The following is a 26,811-nucleotide window of genomic DNA, read 5'->3' on the forward strand; positions in this document are numbered from 1 at the left end:
CGGGACACAGTAACAGTAAAGACCGAACATCAGGCTGTATGGGGCGACCAGGATGGCAGGGGGGTCAGTAAGGGGCGACCAAATGACTGAACAGAAGGTTACATGAGGCAACCAGGCTGGTGGTGGTGGTGGGGAAGGCAGTTGGGGGCAACCAGGCCAGCAGAGGGGGGCAGTTGTGGGTGACCAGGCAGGCAGGCAGGTGAGCAGTTAGGAGCCAGCAGTCCCAGATTGTGAGAGGGATGTCCTGGTTTGGAGAGGGTACAGGCTGGGCTGAGGGGACAACCCCCCACGCACAAATTTCATGCACCAGGCTGCTAAAATCTTAGGGAAGGCTATGGCTAATTTTTTTTTTTCATTTCATAGAGGAAGGAAGAGGTAGAGGGACACAGAAACATCAATGATGATAATCATGAATCGGCTGCCTCCTGCATGCTCCCTAGAGAATCAAGCCCACAACCCAGGATTGAACCTGGAACCCCAGCCTGCATTCCCACCAGCAATGCTGCTATGAACACAGGGGATACTACGCTGGTAGTATTCCATTGTGTTTTCATATGTCTCTTGGCCTTCTTTATGTCCTCTTTTGAAAAGTATCTATTTAGGTCCACTTTTTTTTATTGGATTGTTTATCTTCCTTTTGTTAAGGTGTATGAGTTCCCTGTCAAAGTTGGAGATTAAACCTTTATTGGAGATAACATTTGTAAATATGTTCTCCCATGCAGTGGGTTTTCTTGTTTTGTTGATGGTTTCTTTTGCTGTGCAACAGCTTTTTATTTTGATGTAGTCCCATTTGTTTATTTTCTCCTTATTTTTTATTGCCCTAAGAGCTGTACCGGTGGAGATATTTTTACAATATATGTCTGATATTTTGCTGCCTATGGATTCTTCCAAGATTTTTATGGTTTCCCATCTTGTGTTTAGGTCCTTTATCGATTTTGAGTTTATTTTTGTGTGTGGTGTATGTTGGTGGTCCAGTTTCACTTTTTGCATGCATCTGTTCAATTTTCCCAACACCATTTATTGAAAAGACTATCTAGTCTCCATTGTATGCTCTTGCCTCCTTTGTCAAATATTATCCTATATAATGAAAGCCTAATATGCTAAGTATATGGTCATCCATTCAACCAATCAAAGTTTAATGCTAAGGCTGTTCACCTGCTCACTCTGATATGCACTGACCACCAGGGGGCAGATGCTCTGGTAGGTTAGCTTGCTGCTGGGGTCTGGCCTATTGAGACTGAGCGAGATGGACTGGACACACCCTGTAGCCCTCCTACGGTCCCTCCCCAGTCCCGACTGTGCACCTGTGGGGTCTCTCAGCCTGGCCTGAGTCCTCTTTCAATTCGGAACCCCGAGGGATGTTGGAGAGCTGGTTTTAGCCTGGTTCTGCAGGGTAGGCCGAGGGATCCCACTGTGCATGAATTTGTGCACTGGGCCTCTAGTTTGAGTATAATGGTTTGGGTCGATTTCTGGGTTCTCTGTTCTGTTCCATTGGTCTATATATCTGTTCTTGTGCCAATACCAGGCAGTTTTGAGGACAGTGGCTTTGTAATATAGCTTGATATCTGGTATTGTGATCCCTCTAACTTTAGTCTTCTTTCTCAGGATTGCTGCAGCTATTTGGGATCTGGTGCCTGAATTTCTAGCTGTCTCTCTCTGGAAGACAGTAATCCTGCTGCTTTTCACAGCCAGATGTCATGTGGGCAATTTCCTCAGTTCTGGTGCTCTCTGCTGGGGGCCTACCTTGGGGGTTACAAGCCAGAGTTCTCAGTGGCAACCCTTTACGGCTGAGATGTCCCTCTGGGACTTGAGTTGCTCTCTGTGGGAGCCCAGCCAGCCCTTTCACGCCTCTGCCCCTCCTACCAGTCTCTATGTGTTTCCTCTTACAGTCCTTGGTATCAGGGTTCTCTCCAGCTAGCTTTCATTTGGTTGTTCAGGATGCTTTTTGTTCTTGTTGTATTTTAGTTGTAATTCTAGTTTGATTCTGAGATGGTGTCTGTGTAGCATTCACTTACTCTGCTGTCATTTTTAATGCTCCTTGGGGTTTATTCTTGACCACACAGCTAACAACCTGAGGCCATTTGTTCTTACTTTATTTTTTAATTCTTTATTGTTTAAAGTATTACATAAGTCTCCTTTCCCCCCCATTGACCTCTCCTAGCTGCCCCAACCACCCCCAGCACATGCCCTTACCCCCTACTGTCTGTGTCCATTGGTTATGCTCATATGCATGCATACAAGTCCTTTGGTTCATCTTTTACCCCCTTACCCCCTGCCTTCCCTCATAGGTTAGACAGTCTGTTTGATTGTAGCCAATTTTCCCAACACCTTTTATCTTGTCTCCAAACTCAATTTGATGCTAACCAGAATCTGGTGTCCTAAGGGCTTAACGATTAAGGAATGCAGTGAATGAACAGAAAGGATATATATATATAATACAGGCCTGGTGCACGAAATTCGTGCATGGAGGCGGGGGGGGGGGCGGGTGTCCCTGAACTCAGCCTGCACCTTATCCAATCTGGGACCCCTTGAGGGATGGATGTCTGACTGCCCTCTCACAATCGAGGACGGCTGGCTCCCAACTGCTTGCCAGCTTGCCTTCCTGATTGCCCCAACAACTTCTGCCTGCCAGCCTGAATACTCCCTAACCACTTTCATGCCAGCCTGATTGATTTCTAACTGCTCCCCTGCCAGCCTGTTTGCCCCCAACTTCCCTCTTCTGCTGGCCTGGTCACCTCTAACTGCCCTCCCTTTCAGGCCTGCCCTCCCAAATGCCCTCTCCTGCTGGCCATCTTGTGGTGGTCATCTTGTGTCCACATGGGGGCAGCCATCTTTGACCACATGGGGGCAGTCATCTTGTATGTTGGAGTGATGGTCAATCTGCATATTACTCTTTTATTAGATAGGATAGAGGCCTGCTGCATGGGTAGGGACTGGCTGGTTTGCCATGAAGGGTGTCCTGGATCAGGGTGGGGGTTCCGTTGGAGTATGGGGTGGCCTGGGTGAGGGGCCTGTGGTGGTTTACAGGCTGGCCACACCCCCTGCGACCCAAGCAGAGGCCCTGTGTATCTGGGGTTTATTTATCTTCTACAATTGAAACTTTGTAGCCTGGAGCGGACCCAAGCCTCCTGTTCACTCCATGGCTGCAGCCATTTCTGTTGAAACTTTGTAGCCTTAAGTGGAGGCCTGGGCTGGCCAGGGTATGCAGAAAGCTTGGCTTCCTCCATTGCCAGTGAAACCCAAACCTCTCTCCTACTCTCTGTGGCCACAGCCATCTTGGTTGGGGTTAATTTGCATACTCACTCTGATTGGCTGGTGGGCATGGCTTGTGAGTGCAGCAGAGTGATGGCTAATTTGCATATTACTCTTTTATTAGATAGGATATTTAAATATATCTTTATTGGTTTCACAGAAGGGAGAGGGAAAGATAGAAAGAAACACCAGTGGTGAGAGAATCATCCATCTGCTCCCTTCTGCATGCTCCACCTGGAGACTTAGCTTGCAACCGGGGCATGTGCCCTTGATCAGAATAAAACCCCAGACCCTTCAGTCTGCAGGCCAATGCTCTAGCCACTGAGCAAAGCTGGCTAGGGCAGAAAGGGTCATATTAAAGAAATGGAGTTTCTGAGCAATTAAATTTATCTGGTTTATGTCAATTTAATTAGGTCAGCCGAAAGCCTAGATGAGTAGGGGGAAATTTTACTTCATGACAATTTGCACACACCTAAAGTCCACGCATGTGCCGTAGGGGAAGAAAAACTGACTTCATCTGGAATAATTGAAGTGGCATATTTTGGGGTAGCATATTCTGTCACCCATCAATGTTTATTTTTGGATGGGAGTATACTATAAAGGACAGGTTGAAATCCTTAAAGATGTTCAGACTGTGAAGGGGTGTCATTAATGTTGGGTAAAACCATTTCAGTTTTTTTTTTTTTTTTAAGTGTCAGATGTGGGTACTCTTTAGAGATGAAGATAAACAGGTGCAGGTGGAAAATGGCCTGTATTTTCCCTGGTGGAGCCACAGAGGAGTGCTGTGCTGTAAGGGAGTGGTTCTGAAGGAAGCACCAATCTGGTGGGAGGGCAGGTTACAGAGTGTACATAGTCATCTTTGGTCTGGAGTTCTCGTAATTGCTATAGATTGTTCTAGATTCCATAAATTCATGACTTATTTAATCCTCACACCTAAGAGAAGGTGTTGTTACTATCCTGATTTCCAGATGAGAAAAGGGGGCACAGAGGCTGGCTGCACGCTGCAGGTTCCAGCTGAGAGTGCAGTGCCACCCAGGTAGATGGACTCTGAGCCTGGATTCTGAAGACCACTACCTTCAACAAGGTTACGGAAACACTGTCCACGTGGGAATGAGCCAACTCTGCACCTTGACCTCACTCACAGGCAGGCCTCCGTTCAGAGGACCATGCTTTCATGGCCCCAGCTCTCCGTGCGCTCTGCTCAGCCCAGCTTCAGACTCGGAACTGAAAGTGGGTCAAAGGATGGCAAATGAGAAGGGCTGGCCTGAGGGGAACTGGAAGTATTTGCTATGATGGGAAAGTCCCTGCCTTTACCCTCCATGGTGACAGGAAAGGGGTCAGACCCTGTGTGTGAGAGGGTAGGGAGGGAATGTGGGAGTACAGAGAGGGACCTAAAGCCAAAGCAGCTTCTTAAGAAAGTGCTTCAGTTTGCAGTGCTTAAACATGGATGGAGAGAAACCAAGATGGCGGCATAGGTAAACAACTAAATTGTCGCCTCGCACAACAATTTCAAAACTACAACTAAAAGACAAAATGTCTATCACCCAGAACCATGGGAAAGCTGGCTGAATGGAAGTCCTACAACTAGAAGGAAAGAGAAAGGAGCACAAACGCTGAAAAGCTGAGGGACAGAGGCACACAAATCGGGCAGGTGGTGGGCGACTGGGTGTGTGGCTTTTTTTCAACCCGAAGTGAGACAAGCACCCAATCACTTTGAAATCCAGTTTCTGAGGAGACTTGGGGGACCCAGACGCCTACAGGGAGAAAAGTGAGGGTGACTTTTTTGCAGAGGTTCGTGCAGCAATCATTGTTTACTGCGCTGTAACGTGGGGACAGGGGGACTTGGAAACTCGGAAAGGCAGAGAAGGCTGATGGCAGCCATCGCTGTTTGCCAGGTCTCAGCCTAGTGATGCCCCGAGTCCCCACCCTACACAATCTACAAACCCTCCTAGGCTCTACACAGCGGCTTTTGCATATAAATGGCCTGCATTGTGGCAACTTAACAAAATAAATTGCAGCTCCAGTCAGACTGCTCCAAAACTGCCAAATCCCAAGCAAAGAAGAGAAAACTGTAGTTCTTGCTGACAGTAGCTGCCACAGTTCTTGCTGACAGCTACTGCCTCAGACAGTAGCTGACCTGCACCCCATTAGAGATCCAGAAACTAGTGTATCTAGTGGTCTGTGTGAGACGGCACTAGATTTCAACTACTGTCATAAGGGACACATTCAAGAGGCAGACTCAGTGAGCACCAAAGCCCCACTGGAACAAGTCCTGCCCCATAAACGTGTCTCCTGCACAGCAATTCTTCCATTATAGACACAGCGGATGCTCACAGCCAATTGGCCTGGAGGTGAATTTTTCCCAATGACAGCAACAACACTCAAGACTTAACTACAACAAGGCTGTACACACAGGCCACAAAGGGGTGCATCAAGAGTGTCCACCTAGGTAACTGGGAGGCTGACCCATTGAACCATATAGGACAGCGTTTTTCAACCGCTGTTCCGCGGCACACTAGTGTGCCTCGAGATGTTGCCTGGTGTGCCGTAGGTGCAGACAAGACAAGAATTTTATAATTTTTCACTATTTTGTTTACTTAATATTTCATAATAAAGAAATTATAAAATACTTTCTTTGTGTTTATTTGATTCCTATTCAAGAGAATTACTTTATATATAGTCAATATAGGCACAGAGTTAAATTTTTTAACACTTTCTAATGGTGGTGTGCCTCGTGATTTTTTTCATGAAACAAGTGTGCCTTTGCCCAAAAGGGGTTGAAAAACACTGATATAGGACACCCAGCACACAAAGCTACCCTATCAACGCAGGGAAGCAGCAAAAATGAGGAGCCAAGGAAACAGATCACAAACGAAAAAAATGGAGGAGAACAAATGACTGGACATAGAGTTCAAAACCAAGGTTATAAGGTTTTTCAAGAATTCCCTAGAAAAGGATGATAAATTTAATGAGATCCTCAAGGATATGAAAAAGGACCAACTAGAAATTAAATATACACTGACTGAATTAAAAAATATTATACAGAGACCCAACAGCAGATTAGAGGAATGCAAGAATCAAGTTAAAGATTTGGAATACAAAGAGGCAAAGGACACTCCTCCACTGAAGCAAGAAGAGAAGAGAATCCAGAAAGTTGAAGATAGTGTAAGAAGCCTCTGGGACAACTTCAAGCATACCAACATCAGAATTATGGGGGTGCCAGGAGAAGAGAGAGAGCAAGACACTGAAAACCTATTTGAAGAGATAATGACTAAAAACTTCCACCTGGTGTAAGTCTATTTGATTTACAAGTCCAAGAAGCGCACAGAACTCCAAACAAAAGGAATCCAAAGAGGACTACACCAAGACACATCATAATTAAAATGCCAAGAGCAAAAGACAAAGAGAGAATCTTACAAGCAGCAAGAGAAAAGCAGTTAGTCAACTATAAGGGAGCACCCATATGATTATCAGCTAACTTCTCAAGAGAAACTATGCAGGCCAGCGGGATGGCAAGAAATATTCAAAGTGATGAATAGCAAGAACTACAACCAAGATTACTCTACCCAGCAAAGCTATCATTCAGAATTGAACGGCAGATAAAGAGCTTCACAGATAAGAAAAAGCTAAAGGAGTTCATAACCGCCATACCAGTATTATATGAAATGCTAAAAGGTATTCTTTAAAAAGAGAAAAAGAAGAAAAAAGTAAAGATATCTATCAACAAGTGAATCTAAAAGTTAAGTGAATTAAAAATCCAAGGAACAGAATAACTGGTAAATATAATAGAATCAGGGGCATAAAATGGGAGGGGATTGATAATTCTCTGGGGGAAAGAGGTGTCTGTGTGGGGGGTATGGGAAGAGACTGGACAAAAATCATACAACTATGGATTAAGACAGCAGGGTGGGGAGGGGGGAGTTAAGGGCAGAGGGAGGAGTGGGGACGAGGTGGAGGGGAGCTATGGGGAGGGGAGGAAGGAGAAACAATTGTAATAATCTGAACAATAAAGATTTATTAAATTTTAAAAACAAACAAACGTGGATGTGAACTTGCAAAGAACGCCCAGGCCTAGTCTGGTTTTCTAGCACCAACCCTCCCCCCACCCCCTGCCTCCGGCTCACCAAGGGCCCCACCTCTCAGCCACGCTCTCCCCTCCACCCCACAGCACTTTGGAATGGGACGCCCAGGACAAAGCGGTGTGGCCCCCATGCAGGTCTCCATGTGGCCAGTGCGATGAAGAGAGCTGGGCCAGTCCTTGGCTCTGCCTTTGCAGGAAGCTGCTGGGCTGGGGAGAGGGAAGGACAAGATGTGAGGCTGGTGTGAGTCACTGCACCGGGCCCGCTTGAGGCAAGCTTGGCCAGTTCAATTGGTGGGAACTGTCAGCTGTGCAAGGGGCTGTGGCTTTCTCAGCTGCCTTATTAGCTCTCAGTCAACCAGAAAGCCTCCGGGTGAGGAAACTGTGGCCAGACCAGCGGCGGCCACGCACTCCTGTCCCCCTGACTGGTGGCCGTGGGCCTGTGCACAGAGGCTGCAGACAGCGCCCGGCCACGGCCTGTGGGGATGCTGGGGCCAGCTTTCACCTTCCTAGTCCTGTTCCTGCACGGACGGCACAGCCAAGGTGAGGAGGCCCCATCTGCATTGGGGTGTGTGTGTGTGTGTGTGTGTGTGTGCATGGACTAGGGGCCAGGCCCACGGGCGTCAGGTCCTGGCCCCTCTGGGTGGTGGGGCTCCCCATGGCCATTTGGAATTGGCTGAGCACCTGCCGGGGACAGGCTGCTGGAGGGCTGTGGACCCGGAGCACAGCCTCGGACTTGGTTACCTCTGTGTGGTGGGAGGGGTCCTGCCTGGCCGTAAGGAGGCCAGGAAATGGCCTCTACCTGGATGCTATTGGCTGCCGAAAAGAAAGGGCCCTGGGCTGGGGTTTCCACCAGCAGGTGGTGGTTCTGGAGTCCAGAGATCACACATCGTCCCAGAGGCAGGAGGGATGGCTGTCCTCTGCTTGGAGGCCTGGCCCTCTGGCAGCACCAAAGCCACAGGCGCCTGTGGGGGGAGGGGGAAGGTGAGGCCACTGGGAGCTCAGAGACTCCGCCCGGAAGCCTGGGAGACTTGGAGGGCATTGTGGCGGGTACTGAGGGCACCCTGGGCATGAAGTGAGGGCACAGGCCCATGAGTGTTTGTCCAGGGCCCATGAGAAGGCTGAGCTCGGGCTGAGGGGGCAGGAGCCTGGCTTTGGGGATGAGAGTGGCAGAAGGTCGAGGGTGAGATGAGACGATGAGGCTGTGATGGGGTAAGCTCTCCCTCAGCGGCTGGCTCTGCTGGCAGCTCTGCAGCCCTGGCGGGCGGCGCTGGGTGCGGGGCACGGGCTCGGGCTAAGGAAACCACTGGCAGGGTCCTGTGGGGCGGGCCTGGTGGAGGCAGACAGAAACCACTCTTTTTTTTTTTTTTTTTTTTTAATATATTTTATTGATTTTTTTTTTTTTTACAGAGAGGAAGAGAGAGAGATAGATAGAGTTAGAAACATTGATGAGAGAGAATCATCGATCAGCTGCCTCTTGCACACCCCCTACTGGGGATGTGCCCACAACCAAGGTACATGCCCTTGACCGGAATCGAACCTGGGACCTTTTGGTCCACAGGCCGACGCTCTATCCACTGAGCTAAACCGGTTTCGGCAGAAACCACTCATTTTAAAAATATATTTTATTGATTTTTCACAGAGAGGAAGGAGAGGGATAGAGAGGTAGAAACATCAATGAGAGAGAAACATCAGTCAGCTGCTTCCTGCACCCGCCCCACTGGTGATGTGCCCACAACCAAGGTACACGCCCTTGATGGGAATCGAACCTTCAGTTGGCAGGCCAATGCTCTATCCACTGACCCAAACCGGTCAGGGCAGAAACCACTCTTGTTTTAATTTTTAAATAGTTTGAAAAAATTTTGGAGCTCCAGAGCAATTGTAAGAAAATGCTTGTATTTCTTCACCTACCCTGTTTCCCCGAAAATAAGACAGTGTCTTATATTAATTTTTGCTCCCAAAGATGCGCTAGGTCTTATTTTCAGGGGATGTCTTATTTTTCCATGAAGAAGAATACGGTACACATTTATTGTTAAGTGAAAATAAAGGAAATTTATTACCTGTATATGGTACGGTAGTACGGTAGTTGTCAACACAAACCAGACAAACTGTGAATCCTACAGTATCAAGAATTTACTCATTTATTCAATGACAATCATGTCATTATCTTCTGGAACATCATCATAACAATCCAATTCCTGAATTTCCGAGTGAATTTCCTGTGACTCCATTTCTTTCAGAATCAGTGGACCAAATCTCTCATGTTTAGCAATAGCACTGTCTTTAAATGAGTACTTCTTGTCAAGGTAGCCTGCTCGCAGTGCATTTGCAATGCAATTGTCAGTGATTTTATCCCATGAATTCTTCACCCAAGTCACAACTTCTTGCAGTTTAGGTTTCACAAAATTTCTGAGACAGAGCCTAGGGGGACCTTATTTTCAGGGGGATGCCTTATATTTCACTCAGAAGGAAATCTGTAAGTATGTCTTATTTTTGGAGGATGTTTTATTTTGGGGGAAACACGGTAGATTCACCAGTTAACATCTAATCGCCTTCGCTTCATTCCTTTTCTCTCCATTACCCGTGTGCGTGCACTGGGAAGTGGATGCTGATGATGGCTGGTTGAGCCATCTGAGAATAAAGCCTCTTTACTCCTAAATATCTTGGCATGTATCTTTTAGGGACAGGAATATTTCCTTATCATATGACTTCATCATATCATCACATTTAGAAAACCCAATGCTACGCCGTGGAGTACAGAGGCCACTTGTGAAGGTGCCGCTAGCCAGCAGCCAGCAGCCGAGGGCATGCGGGCCGCACCAGGCGGACTGTCCCTCTGCCGGCCTCCGCGCCCTGCTCCTTCCTGCAGGACGTTTGTGGCGACAGCCACAGCCCCTCTTCCGGGTTTGTCAGGTGTTTCCTGTGATTCAGAGGAGCCCTTTTGGCCAGGATGCCGAACAAGTGCTGCCGCCTTTGTTTTCAGACCTCACAGAGGATGACGCTATTCCGCTGATGTTTTTAGGGGGGTGGAGAGGAGGGGGTGGAGGGAGGGCGGGGAGGTGTGAGAGGGAGAAACACGGATGTGAGAGGGACACCTTGGTTGGCTGCCTCCCACAGCCCCAGGTCCAGGCCGGCAGAGAGCGAGGGGTGTGTGTGTGTGTGGGGAGTGTGGAGGGTGTGGGGGGGTAGAGGGGGTCCCAGCCAGCAGAGAGCGGGGGTCCCGGCCGGCAGAGAGCGGGGGCCGTGCCGCCCTGGCCTCGGCGGGAGGAGGCGAGCTTCCCGCGTGTTCCCGCGGCAGGACACAGGTGACTGGTGGACGCGGGCACTCCCTCCTGCAGCTCACGCTGCCGCCTCCGCCCATCGTGGCTCTGAAGGGGGGTGCTCCGCTGTAAGTAAGGACCCTGGCTCACTGACATGGTCCGAGAAGGCTGATACGGGTTCCATCTCTGTGCCCTCTGACCTGCCAGTGTCACTCAGCCACGGGGAAGGGCACCCCGCTGCATCCTTCCCTGTGCCCCTCCCCCCGCCACCCCAGATGCAGCCCCAGGAGCTCCTGGCTCCCCTGCTGCCTCTGGCCGAGCCTGCAGCTCCCCTCCTGCCCACCGCGCTCCCGCTCCCGCATGTCCGCAGGAGGAAGCTGCTGTCTCAGGACCAGCCGCCCCCCCTCAGGGAGGGAGCGCAGGGCACAGAGCACTCCCTTGCCCCCCGCTGTGCCCGAAACCAAGAGAGGTGACCCAAGGGTCCCCTCACCCCAGCACAGAGCAACACCCAGGCACCTGCAACCAGGAACAGCTTCCACCCAGAATGGAGCCGGCCACCGCGGGTGCTCAGGCCAGCTCTGCACTCACCCAGCGCCGGCCAGGGCCTGGGGTTGGTTGGGTTCATTTGTCCCTTAGGGGACATGATGACAGTGAGATGTTTTCTTAAAAACATGGGTTCCTGCAGAATTCAGTGACCGTGCAGGCCCTCACCCCTCCAGCTGTGCAGCGCCCCTAGGCGCTCACTGGGCCTCTCTGGCCGCTGCGGCACTCCCCTTGTGGCTCCACTGCCTCGGCCGGAGGCCCCTCCCGCCGGCCCACTCCCTCCCCTGGTTCCCGAACCCTTAACGCACCTCCTCAGCGATGTCTTCTTCCTCCTGAAATGGCAGCCCTGCCACCAAGGCCTGAGCTGGCTGGGCTACGCAACACCCCCATTCCACATGTCCCATGGCTGATTGTCTGTGGCTACTCTGTCTGCTCTGGCCTGTCCACTCCACTCTGTCTGCTCTGGTCTGTCCACTCTGCTCTGTCCGCTCCAGTCTGTCCGCTCCGGCCTGTCCGCTCCGGCCCGTCCGCTCCGCTCTGTCCGCTCTGGCCTGTCCGCTCTGGCCCGTCCGCTCTGGCCCGTCCGCTCCGGCCCGTCCGCTCCGGCCCGTCCGCTCCGCTCTGTCCGCTCTGGCCCGTCCGCTCCGGCCCGTCCGCTCCGCTCTGTCGGCTCCGGTCTGTCCGCTCCAGTCTGTCTGCTCTGGCCCGTCCGCTCCGGCCTGTCCGCTCTGGCCCGTCCGCTCTGGCCTGTCCGCTCTGGCCCGTCCGCTCCGGTCTGTCCGCTCCAGTCTGTCTGCTCTGGCTTGTCCGCTCTGGCCCGTCCACTCTGGCCCGTCCGCTCTGGCCCGTCCGCTCCGGTCTGTCCGCTCTGGCCTGTCTGCTCTGGCCTGTCCGCTCTGGCCTGTCTGCTCTGGCCTGTCCGCTCTGGCCTGTCTGCTCTGGCCTGTCCGCTCTGGCCTGTCCGCTCTGGCCTGTCTGCTCTGGCCTGTCCGCTCTGTCCTGTTCGCTCCCTGCGGTGTCTTCGCAGGCAGACTAGCACCTGGCTGGCGAGTTTTCCGGCTTCTGTGGTCCTGGGGTGGGGATGCGCCTCTGGGTTCATCCCGTGTTCAGTGAGGACGTGTGTTCCTTGCGTGTGCAGTGAGGACATGTGTTCCTCCTGTGTGCAGGAGGACACATGTTCATCCCATGTACAGTGAGGATGTGTGTTCCTCGCGTGTGCAGTGAGGATGCAGTGAGGACGCAGCGGCCTCCTGGGGCAGCGAGGCTGGAGGGAGGCGCGAACGGAGTGCTGCAATGCCAGGCCTCCAGCCCCAGGGCCCAAAGAGGCGGCTGCTCGCTGCGCTCCGTCCTCAGAGCCCAGAGACTGCGCCATCACCCCTCCGCCACCACTTAATGGAATAGAAAGTAAGAAAATGTTGAGATGAGATGATAAACCTTGACTGTGTGGTTCTTTGCTGAGGTTTCTTTCCTTTGATTTTTTTTTTTTTTAAATATATTTTATTGATTTTGTACAGAGAGGAAGGGAGAGAGATAGAGAGTTAGAAACATCGATGAGAGAGAGTCATCGATCAGCTGCCTCTTGCACACCCCCTACTGGGGATATGCCCGCAACCAAGGTACATGCCCTTGACCGGAATCGAACCCAGGACCCTTCAGTCCCCAAGCCGACGCTCTATCCATTGAGCCAAACCGGTTTCGGCTGCTGAGGTTTCTTATCATCGTAACCAGGAACTTAGGGAGACCTCCACACCTTTAGCTTAGGGGAACATGTATTTGACTTGGGAGATATTTAGTTGTATTATTACATCATGTGAAACATTTCATTTTAATCTCCATTCCTGCTCCTCCCTGGATGTGTTTGCGCAGCCGTATGAGACGCTGGGCTCCACGCCTCCCTCCGGGCCCGTGTCTGCCCGGCAGCCAGCGCGTGGCACAGGGCTCTCAGCGCACACAGCGCACACCGGCCGAGGCAGTTGGCACCGAGGAAGGGGCCCGTGCCAAGCACTCAGAGGCAGATGGAGGGGAGCTTCGGTCAGAGGGGTTGGGGGACCTTCAGGGCACTGCCCACACGAGTGGGCCTTGGTCCTAAAGGTCACTTTGACCCCCAAATCCCGGTTTTGGCTGTGCATCCTGAGGAAACCCCAAAGGACATGCTGGAGGCTGCGAACAAAACGGGCAGCACCTGGGGGTGAGCTGAGGGGCTGTGGCTGACACGCCACGTCGCAGCGGGGTTCGGACGGCTGCGTGGCGAGGCTGGCAAGCTCTTCTCTTCCTCAGAGTGAGGGGTGGTGTGCGGGCTCAGGGAGAGCCCGGGCAGAGACGCCGGGCCCGCCGGAAGGAGCTCGGCCAGCAGAAATCACTAGGGATGCTGAGCCTCTGCTTCTCGGCCGTCCCCCGACGTGACAGGCACAGGGGGCACCGTCATTGCTACTCAGATGGACGGCTCTGCGGCCACGCCTTTCCCCGTGCTTCTCCCCCCTCCCCCCTGCATCCTGGGTTAGCTCCTGTGAGTGGCCACAGAAGGCACTCTTGTACTTGGCCTCTTGCTCCACATCTGATGAGATTGCATTATCGTGGCTGATCATGTTGATGGCTGGACAAGGTTTCGTTGTCCACTCTATGACGGCTGATCACCATTCTGCCGCTGGGGAGGCTGGTCTTCTGTGGTGAAGCTTCTGGAGCCTTTTGTGGGTGCTCCATTAGTCATTCTGGGAGCTAACTGAGGGAGATTTTGGAATTTAATTAATTAGGTAATTAGACAGCTTCATTAAGCCCTTGTTAAGTTCCAAGACATATGCTAGATTTTGTGAGGGAAAAGGTGAAACAGATGTGGATTCTATCCTATTGGGGTGGAGTCCTGTAAACAAGGAGAGACAGGAAATGCTAAGGTCGCTCAGAGGCAAGCTGGACGTAGAGAACCAGGACGGAGAAAATGGAGGTTCCTGTTGGTGCGGCGCTGGGCGGGGCCTTGCAGGATGCAGACCGTTTGGGAGGAGGGAGGACCCTGCCAGGCGCCTCCTTTCCTTGGAGAGACTGTGCGGTGACAGTGCAGGTCCCCAGGTGGCCGCTGGGGCCAGGGCTGCCCCGGGAGAGCAGCCCTGGGTGTCCTGGGAGGCTAGCGGGGCTTGGGGAACGGGGGCTCGGACCACGGTGGGGCTTTGCGGGATGGTCCTGCGCCCGCATCTGAGGCTCACGGTTCCCCAGACCCGGGGCCCTGAGCTCAGAAACCGCCTCAGTCCCGCTCTCCACTCTCCGAGGCCCCCTGGCCTCTGCCCTGAGGGCACCCTCCCTTCCCCTCATCCAGAGCCACTCCCTCCGACTCCCTCCCGCGGGGTCAGATGCCTCCCGGCGCCCTCCCCTCTGCCCTCCCTCCCCCCCTCCCCGTTTGCTCTCCCCCCTCCTCCCTCCTCCTCCCCCTGTGCTCTCTTCCCCTCCTCCCTCCTCTGCACTCTCCCCCACCCTCCCTCCTCCACCCCTACTCCTGTCCTCCCCCCACCCTCACTTCCCCCTCTCCCCTCCTCTCCCTCCCCGTCCCCCTGCCCTCTCTCCTGCCCTCTCCAGGCCACTGACACCTGCTCAGCGGGCGCCACCTCTGTCTCGCAATCCCAGCCCTCTTCCCACTCACTCCATTTCCTCTGCTCTCTGCTTCGGTCTCTGGGAGCCACCTGGGCGGGAGCAGGGCTGGTGGCCACTCGGGGTTATGGAAAAAGCCTGGTTCCACCCAGCCCTGGGGCTCAGAGGTGAGCACCCGCCCATGGACCGGGAGGCCACATCAGGGCACAGGCCTGGCTCCATCTCGGATGGGAGGGATTCTCAGCATTGACGGTTCTGTCTCCCTCTCCCTTCCTCTCTAAAGTCGGGTTTAAAAAGGTCCAATTCCGGAAGCATCTGCAGAGTAGAACTGCAAAGGGAGTGGCTGTGGTTGCATTGTCACATTAGTTCTCTGTCAAGATGCTCAAACTATGCCTCAGCTCCCAGCGCGCCGGACAGCATTGCTCTGAAGCTGCCGCTGCGTCTCCTTCCCCAGAGGCCCTGGCCTGTCCCGGCGTCTCCTTTCCATTTGGGGATGTTTCCTCTTGTGAGACCGTTTTGGGGTCTGTTTTGTTTTGTTTCATTTTGGACACCATTTATGAAAAGTTTTAGAAGTGATTTAATGCTCTGGTTTATGTTATTTTCCTCCAGGAATAACACAGTTCCCTCTGTAATCCAAGTCTGTGCACGTGATTCCCCACGGGGTTTGAGTCTGTGAGAGTGAGTTCTTGTTCACTCTTCAAAGATGTTTTTATTTACTCACTTTTACAGAGAGAGGAAGGGAAAGAGAGAAGCCAATTTGCTGCTCCACTTAGTGATGCACTCATTGGCTGACTGGGGATCGAACCCACAGCCTTGGGGTGACAGGGGACCCTCTCTGGCGGGGGTTCTTGTTCACTCTTAATTCTGAGTGTGCAGCCATTCCCGGCACCGACCCCGAGCCTGGTGGGTGAGGCACCCACACCTCCTTTCTGAGCTCCGTGCTCTCGTGGCTCCTGGAGTTGAGTAAACTCTGCTAAGCTGCTCAGCCTCCCAGCTGCTTTTTATGGAAACAGATGCCTCCAGTAACAACAGTAAAACCGCTAGCCCTCTCAATTTCCTTCTCTCAGGTCCTTAATATTTCACCGTTTTTTGGCCCTAGCTGGTTGGGCTGAGTGGATCGAGCATTGACCTGCAGACTGAGGGTCCTGGGTTCGATTCCAGTCAAGTGCACATGCCCAGGTTTCAGGCTTGATGCCCAGGGTGGGTGTGCAGGAGGCAGCCAATCAATGTTTCTCTCTCATCATTGACGTTTCTATCTCTCTCTCCCTTCCTCTCTGAAATCAATAAAATAAATATATTTATTTTATTTATTTTATTTTTTATTTATTTATATACTTTTTTCAGTATTATGAAAATTTTAATGATGCTAACAAATTGTGGACCAGTAGTTTTATTGCAGATAAGTTTCCATTGAATGATTACAAAAATGTTTTACATAAATGTTAAAGGCACACTTTAAAATTAAATACCCATTGCTTTTGAAGTTATTTATTACATGTTCTTATAAGCTAATATCTTTTTTTTTAATCAATCTTTTTGTTCATATTATTACAAAGGTTCCTCATTTCTTTCCTCCTCCACCAGGTTCCCACTCCACCCTCCGCCCCCTCCCCACGCCCCATTGTCCTCATCCATAGGTGCACAGTTTATGTTCAGTCTCTTCCCTCCTCCACCACTCCCCCTTTCCCCAGGAACAGTCAGTCCACTCTCCTCCCATATCGCTGACTCTACTACAATGATCAGCTATTATTGTTCATCAGGTTTTTCAATCTCCTTTTTTTTTTAATTAATAAACTTTTACACTTCTAAGAATAAATTTTAAAATCTAATAATTTTAAACCTTGTTTTTTTTCTGCCCTGGGAATTGAGAAGCAAACTTGTTTACATGTAAACTTGACCTTAGGCTATCAAAAGGTGTAGCCATTCAAGTGTAAATGGACACATTGTTTAAAGATAGCTGCTGGAATCGAAGGTCAGATAAAGAGCTTCACTAATAAAAAAAAGCTAAAGGAGTTCATCAACACCAAACCAGAATTATATGAATTGCTGAAGGGGGTTCTTTCAGAAGAGAAAGTAAATAAAGATAAAAATTATGAACAACAAATATGTAACTATCAACAAGTGAATCTAAAAACCAAGGAAATTAAAAAAATCTGATGAACAATATTATCTGTTGAATATAATAGAATCAGAGGTATGGAAGGGGAGTGAACTGACTATTCTTGGGGAAAAGGGGAGAGGGGGATGTGGGAAGAGACTGAACATAAACTGTGCACCTATGGATGAGGACAATGGGGAGTGGGGAAAGGGCAGAGGGTGGGGTGGGAACCTGGTGGAGGAGAGCAATGGTGGTGGTGGTGGGGGAAGGAACATTTGTAATAATATGAACAATAAAAACTTATTAAAAAAATAAAATAAAGATAGCTGCTGGTTGGAATTGGATTACCTGTTCTGGGTGGGAAGGGCTTGTCTTCCCCTTTCTCCATTAAAATTAAGGTGTTAGCTTTAAAACCTCTTTTTGGCAAGAGACCTTAAACTTTCAGAACTTTAAATTTTTCAGATAGTAAATCAGTTACTTAGCATTTTCTCAAATCAATAATACCTCCACATGCCCATGTACTTCACACAAAAGACATTTCCAAATAGATCAACCAACCTCATCCAGGCCCCACACAAGGCACTCACAGATCAACACCCCAGCGCTATACTAATTCAACACATCCAGATCTAAGCCTTCATCACTTGATTCAGCAGACCCTCAAGTTCCCCCAAAAGTTTCCAGCCATGTCTGAGAGGCAGCCTTGGGGCAGGGGCAGGCAAGGAGTGAGCTGTTTCAGGCCTGGCTGCTCCGGGCCTGGCCTCTGTTGCTCTGGTCCGTTCCACAACCAGCTGCTCCGGGTCTGGCCACTGCAGCTCTCGGCCTGGCAGCTGCTGCTCCGGGCCTGGCTGCTCCGGGCCCGGCCGCTCTGGACCTGGCACCTCCCGACCTGGCAGCTCCCGGCCTGGCTGCTGCTGCTCCGGGCCTAGCTGCTCCCGACCCGGCTGCTCTGGGCCCAGCTGCTCTGGGCCCGGCCGCTCCGGGCCTGGCCGCTCCCAGCCTGGCTGATGCTGTTTCGGGCCTGGCCGCTCCGGACCTGGCTGCTCCGGGCTTGGTTGCTGCTGCTCTGGGCCTGGCTGCTCCCGACCCAGCTGCTCTGGACCTGGCTGGTCCGGGCCTGGCCGCTCCAAACCTGGCTGCTTCAAGCATGGTTGCTGCTGCTCTGGGCCTGGCTGCTTCGGACCCTGCCGCTCCCAGCCTGGAAGTTCCTGGCCTGGATGCTCCGGGCTTGGCTGCTGCTATTCTTGGCCTGGCTGCTCCCGACCCGGCTGCTCTGGGCCTGGGTGCTCCTGGACTGGCCACCCTGGGCTTGGCCGCCTCTGCCTCAGGCCTGGCTACCACTGCCCCAGGTCTGGCTGCTCCAGGCCTGGCTGCTGCTGCTCTGGGGCCTGGCTGTTGCTGCTCCGGGCCCGGCTGCCACTGCCTTGTGCCTGGCCACTCTAGGCCTAGCCGCTGCTGTTCCAACATTCTGTCCTTTTTTTTTTTTTTTTTTTTTAAAATGCATTTATGTTGCAATGTTGGCTGCTGAGTTGAGTTCTGACTTAGTCTTCGATTTTTCAAGATCTTCTTTGTATTCTTTCTTAAGTAGTTTTACTATCTTTTGCTATAACTTGATTTCTTCACATTGAAAACTTCTTCGGTTTCTTCCTTCTTGTCCTGGAAGCTCAGCAGGTTGGCCTGCGGCACCCCTTTGTTCTCCGTGGCCTTCTGCGCGGCTTCGGCCTGTTGCCGGGGTCGGCGCCGCCCAGGAAGCAGCCCCCGGCCTCGGCTCCGTGGCCCTCGCTCAGCAGTCAAAGGCCCAGGAGCACCCCCCCCCCCCCCCGGGGGCCCCATCGCCCGGCTCCTTGCTGGTGCCTGGCTGGCCAGTGTCCGGCAGGGGCTCCTGCTCCTCATCGCAGTCCTCCCAGTCTGGATTTTTTTTCTCCTTCCCTCCAGGGGAGTCTAGCATCAGAATCAACAGACTGTCCTCTGCGCACAATGTGCGCGACTCCAGGGGCTCCGCTTTTCGCCGCTCCCCTAGGATTCCGCCTCACAGCCCCGTCTCCCTCTGCCTGAGCCTGGGTCCCCAGGGTCTGGCCTAGAACTGGGGTTCAGAACAGTCGGAACTGGGGCCCAGCACGGCCGGAGCTCCTGTTTCCTTCCCGCCAGGGCAATCCAGCATCAGAGTCAACATTCCTTCCCTTGCGTGCAATATGCACGACTCAGGGGGTTCGGCCTTTCACCGATCCCCCGGGACTCCACCCCATAGCCCTGTCTCCCTCTGCTTGAGCCTGGGTCCCCAGGGATTGGCCTAGAACTGGGGTTCAGAGCAGTTGGGACTGGGGCTCAGCACCGCTGGAGGTTTTGTTTCTTCCCGCCAGGGCAATCCAGCATCAGAGTCAACATTCAGTCCTCTGTGTGCAATGTGCACGACTCCGGGGGCTCCGCTTTTCGCCGCTCCCCTGGGATTCCGCCTCACAGCCCCGTCTCCCCCTGCCGGAGCCTGGGTCTCCAGGGTCTGGCCCAGAACTGGGGCTCAGCGCTGCCAGTTAGGGGGTTCAGCCCAGTCCGGGGCTTTTATTTCCTTCCTGCTAGGGAATGCCAGGCAGGCACCCAGCCTTCTCCTCCTCTCCAGCTGCGTCCTCTCTGCGCACGCATGCATGTGCGCAGCATGTCTCCGTACTTTAGGCTTTTTCAGCTCCTCTGATTTTCCTTCTGGTTTTCTCTTTCCTTCTTGTAGAATTTTCAGTCAGTCAACTACCTGCAGCTCTGGGCAATGTCCACTCTACATTTTAGTTGTATTCCATTGAAATTGTGTGTGCTGCTATGGTTAGGTGTCTACCTGAGCAGCCATCTTGGATCCTCCCCCAAGGTAATCAGAAATATATTTTTTAAACAAAGAAAATTAGGTCAGAGTTTTTCTTACCATCTTAAAAAAAATGCTTTCTTATAAAATTCCCCCCACCATTAAAAAAATATTTTATTGATTTTTTTACAGAGAGGAAGGGAGAGAGATAGAGAGCTAGAAACGTCGATGAGAGAGAAACATCGACCAGCTGCCTCTTGCACACCCCCTACCGGGGATGTGTTCGCAACCAATGTACATGCTCTTGACCGGAATCGAACCTGGGACCTTTCAGTCCGCAGATGGACGCTCTACCACTGAGCCAAACCGGCTTCAGCTCCCCCTACCATTTTATTAGCTCTCTGATGCCTTTAAAAAATGTCCTTATATTTTGCCCAATTTTCTTCTTATTCTTAGTGGGAGTGTTGGTTAGCGTGTTTCTACCTGGTCTTCTGTGATAAGATTAAAACTCCTTGGGTGGCCCCTTATCTCAGGCACTAGCGTGTGCTGTGGGACCAGTATGACCTGGTCCCAGATGCCGGATTCCGGGGTCAGGACCTGTGCCGACACAGGAAGAGGTCCGGACTCCTCAGGGCTTTGGGACAGTGGGAACAGTGCAGACGGAACACCCAACCTTTTCTAGAAGCTTATTCATGACTGTCCATTCCCGAGGGGCCTGTGTGCAGGACTGGGCGTGCTGCCCACTCTTAGGTGTAAAGGGTCTGAGGGCCACGGAGAGGGCCAGGCAGGCCCAGGCTGCTCCCAGTGTGGTGACAGGCAGATTCCCTTCTTGTGCATCAACCTCAGAGTCACCACCAAAGGAACAGATTCTATCGACCTCTTGTCACTATAGCCTCATTTAACAGATCTGTTCCTATCGATAGCCGTCTCCTAACCTCTCTACAAAACTCTGAGCGCCTCCAGCCCACCCAGGCAGGCTGGCTTTCCTGCCTCATTGGCGATGTGAGAACTCTCCTGCCCACATGGCCACGGGGACAGCCCTGCTCTTCCCCACTGGCTGCTCTGTGAGGGTGGGGGCACCCTTCTGTGCAACAGGTCCCACCCTGAACCGGGCAGGAGCTGGGGGTGCCCGGGCAGGAGCTGGGGGTGCCCGGGCAGGAGCTGAGGGTGCCCGGGCAGGAGCTGGGGGTGCCCAGGCAGGAGCTGGGAGGTGCCCGGGCAGGAGCTGAGGGTGCCCGGGCAGGAGCTGGGGGTGCCCAGGCAGGAGCTGGGAGGTGCCCGGGCAGGAGCTGAGGGTGCCCGGGCAGGAGCTGGGGGTGCCCAGGCAGGAGCTGGGAGGTGCCCAGGCAGGAGCTGAGGGTGCCCGGGCAGGAGCTGGGGGTGCCCGGGCAGGAGCTGAGGGTGCCTGGGCAGGAACTGGGGGTGCCCGGGCAGGAGCTGGGAGTGCCCGGGCAGGAACTGGGGGTGCCCAGGCAGGAGCTGGGAGGTGCCCGGGCAGGAGCTGAGGGTGCCCGGGCAGGAGCTGGGAGGTGCCCGGGCAGGAGCTGGGAGTGCCCAGGCAGGAACTGGGGGTGCCCAGGCAGGAACTGGGGGTGCCCGGGCAGGAGCTGGGAGTGCCCAGGCAGGAGCTGGGAGGTGCCCGGGCAGGAGCTGGGGGTGCCCAGGCAGGAACTGGGGGTGCCCGGGCAGGAGCTGGGGGTGCCCGGGCAGGAGCTGAGGGTGCCCGGGCAGGAGCTGGGGGTGCCCGGGCAGGAGCTGGGGGTGCCCGGGCAGGAGCTGAGGGTGCCCGGGCAGGAGCTGGGAGTTCCCGGGCAGTGTATTTTTATTCTTGCCTTTCCATTTTTTTCCTACGGAGTAATACTTGTGGAGACCTTCCAGTGACTGAAAACCTGGCAAATAGGAATCAAGAAGGACCAGTTTGTTGCACCAACTTCTCCGGGTGGGAGACAGGGGGGGAAGGGGGTAGGAGCCCAGCTCTGTGGGAGGGCAAGGAGGGTGCTGGGAATTCAGTGTGGAGTTCATCTTCCTTGGTTTGACTGTTCAGAACATGGTGTAGTGGTCACCACTGGTCACCCATGGTCCCCCTGCAGGGGCTGTCACATCAGATAGAATGTTTATTTAGAGCACTGTAGTTAAGAATTCACCCTCCAGCCCTAGCTGGTTTGGCTCAGTGGATAGAGTGTTGGCCTGCAGAAGGGTCCCAGGTTCGATTCCAGGTTATGGGCTCAATCCCCAGTAGGGGGAATGCAAGAGGCAGCCAATCAATGATTCTCTGTCATCACTGATGTTTCTATTTCTCTTTCTCTCTCCCTCTCCCTTCCTCTCTGAAATCAATAAAAAAACCTACCCAATAAAATAGTAATATGCAAATTAACAACCACTCTGCCACACTCACCAGCCACGCCCGCCAGCCAATCAGAGCAAGTATGCAAATTAACCCAACCAAGATGGCTGCGGCCAGAGAGTAGGAGGGAGGCTTGGGTTTCCCAGGCAATGGAGGAAGCCAAGCTTTCCACCTGTCCTAGCTGGCCTAGGCCTCCACTCAAAGCCTCTACTTCAATTATAGAAGGTAAACCAATCCAAACAGAAATGGCGGCAGCCACGGAGCGGAGCGAGCAGGAGGCTTGGGTCCGCTCCAGGCTACAAAGTTTCAATTGTAGAAGAGAAATAAACCCCAGATACCAGGGCCTCCGCTTGGGTCACAGGGGGGCTGGGGATTGGCCAGCTTGCAAACCACCACAGGCCCCTTGTTGAGGCTGCCCCACGCTCCAAGGAACCAACACCTTGATCCAGGATACCCTTCAGGTGAACCAGCTGGCCCCTACCCATGCACCAGGCCTCTATTCTATCTAATAAAAGAGTAATATGCAGATTGACCATCACTCCAATACACAAGATGGCTGCCCCCATGTGGTCAAAGATCCTGCCACCATGTGGACACAAGATGGCCACCATAAGATGGCTTGCAGGGGAGAGCAGTTGGGAGGCACCAGGCCTACAAGAGAGGGCAGATTGGAGGGACCAGGCCTGCAAGGAAGGGCAGTTGGAGGTGATCAACTCTGCAGGAAAGGGCAGTTAGGGGTGACCAGACCGGTAGAGGAGCATTTAGACATCAATCAGGCTGGCAGGCAGAAGTGTTTAGGGGCAATCAGGAAGGCAGGCAGGTGAGCAGTTGGAAGCCAGCAGTCCTGGATTGTGAGAGGGATGTCCGACTGCCCATGGGATCAGGCCTAAACGGGCAGTCAGACATCTCTCGAGGGGTCCCAGATGGGAGAGGGTGCAGGCTGGGCTGAGGGACACCCCCCTCAACCCCATGCATGAATTTCATTCACCGGGCCTCTAGTCTATAATAATTAAAGCGTAATGTGCTAATTAGACCAGACGACCTTCCAGAGGAAGTGGGGGCTGTGAGGAAAGCCTGGGTCCCAGGAGCTGGCAGCGGGGAAGGAAGGCCTAGTCTTGCACAGGTTTGTGCTTCTGGCCTCTAGTAAATAAATAAGAGAATTCAGCCCTCGCTGGATTGGCTCAGTGGATAGAGGACCCACGTTCAATTCCGGTCAAGGGCACATGCCTGCCTGGGTTGCAGGCTCCATCCCCAGTAGGAGGTGGACAGAAGGCAGATGATCAATGATTCTCTCTCATCACTGATGTTGCTATCTCTCTCTCCGTTCCTCTCTGAAATCAATGAAAATATATTAAAATTCACCTTCTAAAGGCAAATTGACTGTGTTGCAGGCTCATCTTTCTCACTGATAATTAGGGTTGTGACTTTAAGTTCTTTCTAAGTCTGTTTCCTCGCTTGTCAGATGGGGCCGCTGCGCAGTGAAAGGTTCACAGCCTCAGAGCGGTTCGTGCTGAGCTCAGGGCTCCCTCTCCTCTGGGCAGGGAGAGGGGCCAGTGAGCAGGCGGGCGCTCAGGCTCAGGCTCAGGGAAGTCAGGCCGCTGCCCCCTTGCTGAGGCCCGGCTCTGCTCTGTCGCAGCCGCTGCCTCTTGTCCCGGAGCCCGGCCTCCGGATGAAGCTGTGGTGAGGCGCTCGGGCACGTCTTTCCATTTGGGGCCCGGCCACACCCCGACAGCGGTGAGCTACTTGGAATGGAAGGCACAGCTGCGCTCAGAGGAACGCACTCGCGTGCTGTTCACCTGGAGGGCCGATGGCAGCTCCGAAGGGGAGCGCTGGGACTCCGGCCGCCACAGGCTCCGCCTCAGCACCAGCCCGCTGAGTCTCCTCTTCGAGGCCGCGCAGCAGGACGACAGCGGCACCTACTCCTTGGAGGTCACCAGCGAGGCGGGCGCCGTCAGGACCCACTGCTTCCTCGTGTCCGTGCTGGGTGAGTGCCCCACTCGCGCGCGGGCGGGGGCGTGAAGGCCTGCCTGACCTGACCGAACCTCTGCTTCCAGACCCCGTGCGGCAGCCCGAGCTGCGGCTGCTGGAGCAGAGGGCGGCCCCGGGCGGCAGGTGCCAGGTGACTCTGAACTGCTCGGCCTCCGGAGGCGGCGATGTGGCCTACACCTGGTCCAGAGGGGGCCAGGCCATCCCGCCGCCCAGGAGCCCCTTCCGCCTGGAGGAGCAGATTGGGGCGGGCGGCCTGCACACATACACCTGCAACGCCAGCAACGCGGTCAGCTGGGCCAGCCGGAGCCTCCAGCTCGGCCCAGGCTGCGGGATCGCTGGCCACAGTGAGTGCCCTCGGGGCTGGGCGCGGAGGGTGTGGGCCGGGGCAGGCTCAGGAGCAGGAGCGGGTAGGTCTGGGAGCCCTACGCCAGGGTCCTGGCCTCAGGCGCACAGGTCCGGCAGCCAGGCCACCTGGAGCTGGGAGAATTCGTCCCCTTCAAGAACCTCCTGGAAGTCGCTTCCTTCCCGCAGGAAGCCCTCGTTGTCTGGGAGGGACAGCCAGTCTGGCTGTGAGCTGTTTTCTTCTTTGGCTGCCGGACGCTTCCCCCTCAGGGGCCGCCTGTCCCTGCCCTGAGGTCCCAGAGCAGTGCCCGGGCTGGCGGCTCAGACGGGCACTGGGCAGAGGCACTGTTCTTCCCGGAGAGTCACCCGGGCCACTTCACACCGCTTTTTCTCGGGTAAATCAGACCTAATGTGATGTCAGCATGGATTCACAGGGTGTGAGGGCAAGACCCGCCTGCACCCTGTCTTTAAGGAACTTAGAGCCAAACAGGGGCACAGAGTAAGCTCTCCCGGCACACCGACACGAAAGCCGATGCGCGGGCACACTGGGCAGCTCCTGCAAACGCCTGGCAGGCTGCTGTTCAGGCACAGTGAGGCCCTGAGGGCCTCGTCGGCAGCTTCTGGGCTGCCCTCCTTTCCTGCGCGGCCGCTCGGCACTGCCCTCGGCTGCGGGACAGGCCCAGGCACAGACGTCCGCGGGGAGAGCAGAGGTCGCAGAAGGCGGCCTGGCAGTGAGAGGGCATGGTGGGGCGAGGATGAGCTCCCAACTCCGCCCTGCAGGGCGGAGTTATCCCTAGCCCTCACCCAACCAATCAGGGTTAGCCGAGGCAGTGACATCACCACCAACCGGAGTAAAACTTCTGGACTGGGCGAAATTGGAGCTCTCTTCCACCATGCTGCAGGCGTGACGGAGCCCATGCTAGCATGCAGAAGGCTCTTTTGTTTATTGCATCGGACTCGGCTCCCTGGTGGTCCTTGGGGATCACGAAGTCTGGGCGAAACAGCAGGAGCGGACATGCTTGTCGCGGTAAAACAAAGGAAAGGGTCTGGGTGACAGTGACTGAGCTGGGATCTGTCCGCTGGTACTGCTTGCTGTGTAGGTACATTGTCTCCTCCTGTGAGAAAACAGGCCCAGAGAGGCTGAGGAGCTTGCCCAAGGGCACAGAGCTTAGCGTCAGCACTGATTCCGAGTCCCCTGCTCCAGTGTCACTTTTTCGGCCTTCCAGTGGAGCAGGGAGACTCCTCTGACCTGAGTTCACAGGGGTGAGAGCAGCACCCCAGCAGGTGGGGGTGGGGGGGAGCGGTCACTGCAGCAGGCAGGGGGGCAGGGAGGCAGGGAGGCGGGGAGGCCGGGAGAAGGAGAGTCCTCACGCCATGGCTCCGTCTCCCTCAGAGCTCAGCCTCCTGCCCCTTTTGATGATCATCCTGGTTCCCATACTCACGCTGCTCGGCACCCTCACCTGCGTCTGCATGTGGAGAAGGGGGAGGAAGCCGGCAGGTAAGGGGAGGGGCCCTAGGACAGGCTGCCTGACCTGCCTCCCCGCACCGGAGGGACGCGCCTGCATCAGGGAGGGAACGCAATGGCTGCTCCGGGTCTCACTGGGAGAAGGGAGTGCCGGGGGAGGGGTGCGGGGTGTGGGGGGAGATGTGCATGGCCTGATCCCTAGCAGCAGCTTTACTGGCTGTGGCCGGTTTGGGGGAAACTATCAGGCAGGTGCTGCCTTGAGCTCTTTGAGTAACCCTCCTCCCTTCTAGAACCTTCCTCAGGGTCTCGCCACCTTGAACGAGGGTGGATGCTGGGAGCAAGCACCTGCCCATCCCCCCCGGAGGTCTCTGCAGCTCTGCTCTGCTTCCCTCCCCCAGAGCCCGGCCCAGAGGAGGCGCTGACCGTTTATGAAGATGTCCGCAGCCCGCCCATCGGGAGCGGCCAGGTGCGGCCCAAGGCGGGTTCTCTCCTTCCTTCCTGACGTGTCCTGGGAGCATGGCCCTGCCCAGCAGGGGCTCGAGAGCCCGCTGCTGCCTCCAAGTGGCCTCAGCCCATCTCGGTCCCTCTCAGGTCCTAGCTCTGGCCGCGGGTGGACAGAGAGAACTGGGGGGAGATGATGAGATGAGGCCCAAGGGCATTTGGGGCAGAACTGGGACCCCGGCACCAGGCGTGGGGGCCCCTGGTGCCCTCATTTCCAGCGGCCGGGCTAAGGCTTAGGAGGAGTGCGACCTTGTATGTTGCGTGTGACGAATTCTCCTGCCCCTGTAAGTTCAAGTTTACTTTTGGGGGCCCTTGGTCATTGCCCAGTGGGGAGGGTGCTGGCCGACAGTCTTGCTGCCAGCTCAGTGGTGTGTGTGTAGATGGGAAAAGGCTGCGTCTGGCTGAGGTGAGCAGGGCGCTCTCCGAGGGGAAGCAGAGGCAGCAGAGGGGCTGCAGCACAGGGTGTGGGCCCGGCGGGCGCAGTGCTCGCTGAACTATCCGGTGGGAAAGGAGGGACCGGAAGGACCCTCCTCCCACCACCGTTCCTGGCGCTGGGCTTGGGCAGCGAAGCAGGAAACCAG

At 54.3% G+C, this 26,811-nt stretch overlaps 1 protein-coding gene across 3 annotated transcripts in view; it reads left to right on the forward strand.

Annotated features, from left to right (window-relative positions):
• Window positions 1–7,703: 7,703 nt before the first annotated feature.
• CD244 (CD244 molecule) overlaps window positions 7,704–26,811 on the forward strand; it is a 35,042-nt gene continuing 15,934 nt past the window's right edge. For all 3 annotated transcript variants that reach the window (XM_084867253.1, XM_084867251.1, XM_084867252.1), the window contains exons 1-5: window positions 7,704–7,873; window positions 23,570–23,917; window positions 23,988–24,266; window positions 25,658–25,762; window positions 26,128–26,195. In XM_084867253.1, coding sequence (XP_084723379.1) covers window positions 7,816–7,873; window positions 23,570–23,917; window positions 23,988–24,266; window positions 25,658–25,762; window positions 26,128–26,195 — 858 coding nt within the window. In that variant the 5' untranslated portion in view covers window positions 7,704–7,815. The remainder of the gene's footprint in view (window positions 7,874–23,569; window positions 23,918–23,987; window positions 24,267–25,657; window positions 25,763–26,127; window positions 26,196–26,811) is intronic.

Source organism: Pipistrellus hanaki (assembly GCF_964339955.1).
Source record: "Pipistrellus hanaki genome assembly, chromosome: 18".
NCBI lineage: Eukaryota > Metazoa > Chordata > Mammalia > Chiroptera > Vespertilionidae > Pipistrellus > Pipistrellus hanaki.